Below are 7,986 nucleotides of genomic sequence, written 5' to 3' on the forward strand. Positions count from 1 at the left end.
AGACAGATCTTATCGTTTGACGCAATCATCCCATTGAACAATGCAGGTATCCCACAAAAGCCATAAAGGTAGGCTAAAAGTCCACTTCCTCCACATGCATCCCACAATATTTCCCCCCCCCCCCCCCCCCCCCCCCCCCCCCCTTTTTTTGTCTTATTTTACTTTTTCCTTCTCAAAAATAATGAGTATAACTGTATAAAGAAAGGAAGCCAACAGTAGGGTATCTTCAAAGTTAAATATTGCATACAAAACTCTGCAAATTACCACTTCTGTATATGAGCTATATATTACAATCTATCTGTAACCTATACAAAAAGCCCGCAAAGTTCATCCCTTGCATTCAAAGTTCAAAAAGGTTAAGAAAGAAAGATCAACCAGCAAACCTCATTCACAGACATTTTTCATGTTTACCATCCAAAATATGTGAACCCCAGCCAAAGATTTCAAAGACATACCTACAAGAGCCCTAGTGATTAGAAATTGTATACATCGTCAGCGACGGTTGTGATATGGGTATATTGAGCTACTACTAGTGCTTGCCTGTTGGGCACCAAAACTTAAAGCTGGGTGAAGGAGCTCTGCCTGTGGGAAAGAGCCATTGGACGGCACGTCCAGCAGCAGATCCTGATCAGAATTTTCTTCAACAAAATGTAAAGAATCCAGCATGAGGGAGCTACCATCAGGAGGCAAAGCAAACAGGCTTCTTGGACTAAAGCAAGAACCATCATTGTCTATGACCTCCTTGTTCTCATAGCTAGCCTTCATGATCACCCTTTTTGGGCACTTCATCATTGTCTTTACTTCTGCGAGATGCAAGATACTTCTTAAGAACCATTTCAGTGTACATGTTTAACTTATTTCAAATAGAACTAACATTTTATGTAATGGTGAAGTGATATTGTAGTCCAGATGGTTCAATCTATGGAACAAAGAGTTGCTCATAGGGCTTAGCATATGGAGTCATCATGTCATACTCAAACAACCACGATAGTTGCAGGTTTGTATTGAGAGAGAGAAACTACAACCAACTACATCAACAACCAGGGGGAAATTAACCGGTTTGTTACCTACTAACGCTAATAAAGTTGAAAGGAAAGAAAGTATGTGCCAAGCAAGCTGAGCAACCCCCGGTTCTACTTCACTAACCCCTGTGCTTGTACAAGGCAACTTGAATTACTTTTTATTAGTATACCTTTTGCTTTTACTTTTAACATGGACAAAGGAGCTCAACAAACGTGACCAAGCTACTCAGAGTAATGCTAGAAGTCCCTCTTGTATCACTCGTGTCCTTCCAAAAATGAAGTGGCTTTTAAAATCATCATTAAGCTTGTGATTGATCACTATTGAATTTTGATCAAATAATGATTTTAAAAGCTACATCATTTTTAGAGAGCCACAAAAGTGACACATTAGGGACTTTTAGAATTACTCGGCCGCTCATGAGATAATTTTTAAAACAAAAACAAGACCTCTTCCTTTCTTTCTTCTTTCTCAAAACACCTTGATGGAATTAAAAGCATAATTTCTCAGTACTTATCCATTTTCTTGGTGAACATAAGTGAACATTTGTTGTCTTATTACTATGCCTTGGTATTCAAAGTCCAAGAGCACTTTATAGGCCCCATAATGCTGTTCTGTCAAACAAGTGACCTTAGGTTATGCATACACAATGCCTAGTAGTACAAGCCTGAGTGTCAAGTCCAAAAGGTGATTATCAGGATTCTGTGCTTCCAGACAGTGCAAAACCACCTAGAACCATAAGAATGGAATGCAACCAACAGGCAGACAGAAAAAGAGGAACTGAGAAAAGCAAGAAGAGAAGGCAGGGGGCTTAGATATGTTTTTATTGTAGTTAACTAGTGTCAGTGTGAAATGTGCAGTCTTTATCTAATTAACATATTATATATTTAAAATGAAAATTAACCTAAACAAGAAAGGACAAAGATGACGGGGAAATATAGGGTTTAGAATGTTGTATGGATGCATTTTCTAAATCTGGATGTAAAGTTGTACATGAGGTTGTAAAAAAGACTGTCTTTTAAGCCCATCAGTTGTATAACACCTCCTTGTATAAGGCAAAGAAATTCACTCAGCTTTCTGAAGCCCCTTTCTAGGCTTCTCAAGTGATCTTTCTCTCTCCTTTTCACAGGAAAACCTAAGCATAGGAAAACCCCCCAAGTTAAACCCTTCGAAGTGTTTCTAACAAATATATTTAGACAAAAACTAAGCCACTCAACAAAAAAGAGCCAAAAATAAAATTTTATATTAACCTGGAAGATTTTGACTTTGGCTGTCACGCAGTCTCTTGACATTTATTAAATTACTTGCTGCAGTGGCATTAGGTCCAAAAGCACCAGATCCCCCAGCACCATTATTGCATTTCTGCAACCAAATAAAGATGTTAATAAGTTGCTATACAGCTGCACAATCATTTTTCTTTAATATCTAATGATATTTCAGATCTTAATAGCCAGCTTAAACCTTAAGTAGATGATAGCTTTCAACCCATTCGCATTTGGATGAATTGGATAATGCAAGCCTTTTCAAAGTCTTGCAGTCTTCTGATTTTGCCCCTGAGAAGGAGATGTCAAAGACCCCTTCCGCAAGCAGTTGCTGAAAGGAAATTAAGTTCTCCTTGAATTGTGGGCTATCAAACATGCTTTTGAGGCTGCATGCAACAGTTTAAACCATCATGAGGGCGGGATCATGGCTCAACTTCATAAATCCTATTATATAGGATACTGAACGACACTCTCAAAAGAAGCTTAAACATCAAGAGTGTCTTTCTTTTTATGGGTGTGTCTGTGCTGCTAAGACGATCTTGCGTAGCAACATCACTCCATTCTAAAAGACAGGCATGTGTACTCAATTGCAGATGTATGAAATGAAACGGTTTCAAACATCCCTAATATGAACACAGTATATTCATGCATGCTACTTTGTGTTTCATCTCAATGCTCATTGTTGCAGCCATAACATTTTTTAGACTATTCTGTGGTCAACAGAAAAATGTTATGGTTATATTAATGAAAAGGATTCTAACCTATCAGGAACTTTAACCGTATCAACTGGAGATAGAGACTTGAGTAATTGTTGTTGCTCCTCATTTGTCAGGTTTCTCATAAACCCCTCAAAGTTCAAAACATCCTACACCCAACATGAACTGCAATTATGATAAGCACTCAACGATTGAAGGAGTCACAATACTAAACACATCAATTTATCTGGATTCAGAAGCACTCTGCAGCAGGATATACAGGAATAAGGCAAGAATTGCCGAGATAATGGCCAAAAATTTAAACAAAAAAAAATAAATCAGCATTTTTAAACAAAGCGTACTATGCCATCCGTAAGGATGTGTACAGTTTAGGGTGCTTGTAGAAAAGGAGGTTTGATCACATGCGTTATTTGCAATTAGTTAAATAGAAACACTAAATTTGAGGAGCTCAGCTTCTGTGGTACAACCAAAGAAGAAGCATAGGAACAAAACTTACATTCAAATCTATATAGCGCAGTGGTGACTTATGGCTAGCCAGGATTTGTTGGTTTTCATTCTGAGACTTGTCCCTGCAATTCCAAGCAGCATCAGAAATATTCATTATGGTGAGAAAGATTCTTTCAATTTCTTCCCCCAACAATGGAGTAACAGTTTATCCATGACTCACACTCGTGTAGGATGAAGTTATCATAGAACTTGTGTGTGTATTTCATACACAATAATGCACAACTTCTGAAACCAGTGTAGGAAGAAGTTACCTTTTAAGTTGCTCTGGTTGCAACCCTTGTCCAGCATGGTTCTTCATTTTTCTGTCCGCAGGACTTGGAAAACAGACACCATTGGTACCACTATGTACAGAAGGGATTGCCAAATGGGAATAAGCCTCGTTTGACAGAAATTGTTTGTTATCAAACGAAAGCGAGCTAGCTTCAGATTCCTCTTCTCGAGCTATTGAGCTTGGATGCCTAATGAGAACACTTCCATGTCCTATCTCAACAGAAACCATTGGTGTTTCACTCTCAAAAAGCAGATCCTCTTCAGAAGATCCGGAGAAATATGAAGATTGTTCATGTAAAATAGTATGTAGATCTTTTGTAAGCTTCTCAACAGGAGATGGCTTTGAACGACTCACACAGGTCCTTTTTCTAGAAGGCACTGTTGTATCCCACACCATTGATTGAGCTGGACCTGGAAGGAGACCAATTGGACAGCATATATAGTCAGAATAACTCAGCTACCAAAAAATAGCATAAAACTTCAAAATACTGCATGGGAAAATGAAAAAGTGCCCTTAATGTGATTAAAAGATGATGGAGAACTAAAAGAAAAGAGATTGAAAAAAACAATTGCAGTTGAAAATCATTCTGAAAGAGTTGTACTACCCAAGGAAAAGACTAAATAAATTCGAACCATGAATATATCAAATAAACAGGAACTTTCAGTTACAACTAGAACTTTGCCTGAGGGATATTGATGATATTGAAACACTTTTGGGCTCTATTTAAATCACACGGGGGAATAAAATCATGGAAATGGAATTAATTGTACTAATTTAATAAGGCATTTATCATAATGATTATTTGTTAGTGTAATATTTTTTTTTATAATAAAAAGAAGTCCATCTGTTAGTGTAATATAAACTCGAAGTACTCGCACAATATGAGATGAACATGATGTGCATAGCAGCTTACTTGCATAATTGCACAATCTAAAAAATGAAAGGAGGGCGCTTCTTTTCTTTTCTTTTCTTTTTTAATAACATTTGACTTGTATCTAACAAGACATCAATCTCTTTTTTCTTTTCTTTTTTCCCTGTTTTCTTTGAAACCCTTTCCTGAATCCACCTTTCCCTAATATCAAACATAGAACTTATAAAATTCAACTGGCGGTTAGACATTTGGACAGGAATTAGAAACTCTTATGTTCACTTCAAAATATGGTCAACATTGTCACCTTCACCCTATGGTGACAAAATTGACTCAATAACTGAGGGTTGGGGAGGGATAGATTATCCCCAAAGACTTATAATTCCAGCGAGTGCCCAACCTGTCAAATCACTTGCATCTGCTCCGCCAAATTGTGCACAGCTCTCCGAATTAGATATGGCTGATCCGGAACTCGATCTATTACTTGCATCTTCATCTATCACCTTTCGAAAGCCCTGGTTGTAATCAGGGGCACCCCCTCCAACCACCGTATTATCACTGTGCTGCTTTCTTTTGAGCAGTTTCACTTCTTTGTTCTTATTTAATGATATACTCTTCACCCTGGAGATCCTGTGATCCTCATAATCATCAGGTTCTGCCCGAGCATGTAGAGGGGTATAATTTGCAAGTGTTCCCTTTGTCCTCCACCGAGACCCACATGCATTGCACAATACTGGCTTCTCAGGAGGTCCATTGCGCCAAAGGGGAGTGCCTGTTGCAAGGCTTGGTTGTCAGCATTCAATACACAGTAAATAGCATTAAGCAAAAGTAAGAAAGATCTACACAGAATAACATAGATGACCATCAAGCAATTGCTCGTCTACAAGTTCAAAATAATCAAATTTCAGTTGTCGTATTTACATGACAAGAGCCCCAGCTAAACTGAGATGTCATGTCATTAATGTATCAAGAAGTGATAAGCTTAGAAGGTAAAAATGTGCATGCATGTCATGAATAAGGGAAAAAGTTTAGTGTATCTGCATGGCAAAGATTAAACATTTTTATGACAAAGTTTGTATTTTTCACACAGATGTTTCTGTTGCAATGGTAGCTTGGAATGAGAAAATTGTTCCTGCATTCTAACCAACTGTACAAGCATAGAGCAGCACACTTGGTAGCCATACTTATTAAATAGATTATGGTTGAATATGTCTTTTATCACACAATAGAATGATATAAGAGCATCCAGTGACAAAATGGAGCCAACAACAGGTGGATTCAGGACAATAGGATGAAAAATCCCAAACCTCCGAGCGAAAAATCCCAATACCAAACCTTTTCCAAGGCTCTGAAAGTTGTATTGACCTCAGAGAGAAAAGTAGCTAAGCTCAACATTTGTTAACAAATTCTAGAAAGGAAAAAGTGCATGGTAATTATGAGGTGATAGAAACAGAATCACTTTTGCAAGTAGAAATGGATCGGACAATTGGGTGTGAGAAGTTTGGCATGAACATCCTAGTTGCAATGAACGACTTGTCTGGATTACAATTGCTTTTTCTAGCATGTGTAGGATTTCGATTGTTAGTTCATTACTTCATTCCAATTCAAAAAACAATAGTTCTCTATACTTAAAAATGCAAACCGAGGATGGCAAATGGCAGAGACGAGGGGCACTGACTGTGTTATGGAGAAAATCAAAAGTAAACGGTACTGCTTTTGAGGTTTTCCTTACAACAGCATCCTTTGCTCCTCAGTATAAGAAGCAATTCCCAAATCCAATTAAGCATTGTGAAATCTTCAACTCATTTCTCTAACAGTAAGCTCCAACAAGTGAAAGCTCCTACTAGAAGACAACCACCATCCGTAATGGGAATAACCTCTCTCCCCCCTTGCACTACTGCTATTCAAATGACTCTATGAGCAAAAGGAATACTTGTAGTACTGACTCCAGATGATTAAAATGAAACTTCGTTTTTGAGATTAACAAACCAAACTCTGTTGGAATGATAAAGGAACAGCTAGAGTGACTTCAGAGTCTACCACAATACAGATAACCTTGTCAGGAACACAGGAAGAAACCCATCATGAACATTGCCTAAGGCATAAAGGAACTGAAACGCGGGTAGCACATAAGAAAGAGTACATTTTTGTGATTGAATACTTCAGTTAGCAAAGAAATACAAACAGCAACTACAGGTTGACTTGGTATTCTGGTTCACAACACCTCGAGAGCAATGGGAAAGTAAAACAAAAAACGCATAGAATCTGCAATTACCCATTATTCAACAGACACCAAACTCGATTTTGAACAGGTGACATAGTTTAACACTTCAAGGAAACAAACACCAACAAAGAGATAAAAAGTAAAGGGTTTGGGAAACAATCGAAAAGCAAAAAATAAATTCATGGACAAACTCAAACCCGAAACAACTTCAGATATTCAAATAAACACGAACACTTGTAGCTCTGTATTACGCAGACAGAAAAACACAGAGAGCAGTACATACGGTAAACTCATTTCCTACTTGTCAAACAAATCTCTTCCCTTTTACTCTTAGTTATTGTTTTCCACGAAAGAATTATTTATTTGAGCACAAAAACCATTTGCATAATATTTATTAGAAAATTATAACAATGAAGAAACCAATTTTTCTTGTATGTCCAAAATTTATCAAAAAAAAATAAAAATGGAGAAACAAGAACTCACTTGTAACTCCACAGTGATAGCAAGGCCCTTGCTTGCCCATGTCTCTCTCTTTTCCTCAAGTGAAGAAAAAAATAAATCCAAAGGAAATTCACAAGGAAAAAAAATAAATACAGGGGAAAAAAAGACGGAAAACCAATTTATTGACAAAAAGTTGAGAATTTTGAAAAAAAAAAAAACAACTTTTGAGAAAATATAATTGTCCTCTTCAAGCCTTGTATGGCATCATACTACTGGGTATGAAGGCTTTTATGCAACAACCCAGAAAAAGAGTTTGCACAACAAAGCAAAAGCCAAGAGACCCAGAAGAGGCTTATGTCTTATTGTCCCATAAAAACCACAGAGAACATCCAAAAATCAACAAGAAATAAAGGGATTGAGAGGGGTATTTTCATCTAGGAATCTGTACAATCCAATGGAAGGGAAAAGGCCATTGGAGGAATCTCATAAATGGTTGTGGAAAAAGGAAGGAGAAATGGGCAAAGGGGAGAAAGAGAAAGAGGGGTCTCTGTGTGTGTGTGTGTGACCTCTTCTTCTTGTATTGTATATGAAGTAAATGCTCAGCTTTCTTTTACTTTATTTTGATGTTGTTGAAACATTTTAATTCCCTTTTTATTTGTGTAAAACTAAAAAGATTA

At 37.3% G+C, this 7,986-nt stretch overlaps 1 protein-coding gene across 1 annotated transcript; it reads right to left on the bottom strand.

Annotated features, from left to right (window-relative positions):
- Positions 1-216: 216 nt before the first annotated feature.
- LOC133854241 (GATA transcription factor 26) lies at positions 217-7,901 on the bottom strand. The gene is made up of 8 exons (XM_062290336.1): positions 7,352-7,901; positions 5,045-5,416; positions 3,757-4,186; positions 3,495-3,567; positions 3,044-3,147; positions 2,482-2,668; positions 2,271-2,382; positions 217-803 (listed from the first exon to the last, which is right to left on the bottom strand). The coding sequence occupies exons 1-8, from the start codon at positions 7,389-7,391 to the stop codon at positions 493-495; spliced, it is 1,629 nt and encodes a 542-aa protein (XP_062146320.1). The 5' UTR covers positions 7,392-7,901; the 3' UTR covers positions 217-492.
- Positions 7,902-7,986: the final 85 nt, after the last annotated feature.

Source organism: Alnus glutinosa, chromosome 13, assembly GCF_958979055.1.
Source record: "Alnus glutinosa chromosome 13, dhAlnGlut1.1, whole genome shotgun sequence".
NCBI classification, from domain to species: Eukaryota; Viridiplantae; Streptophyta; class Magnoliopsida; order Fagales; family Betulaceae; genus Alnus; species Alnus glutinosa.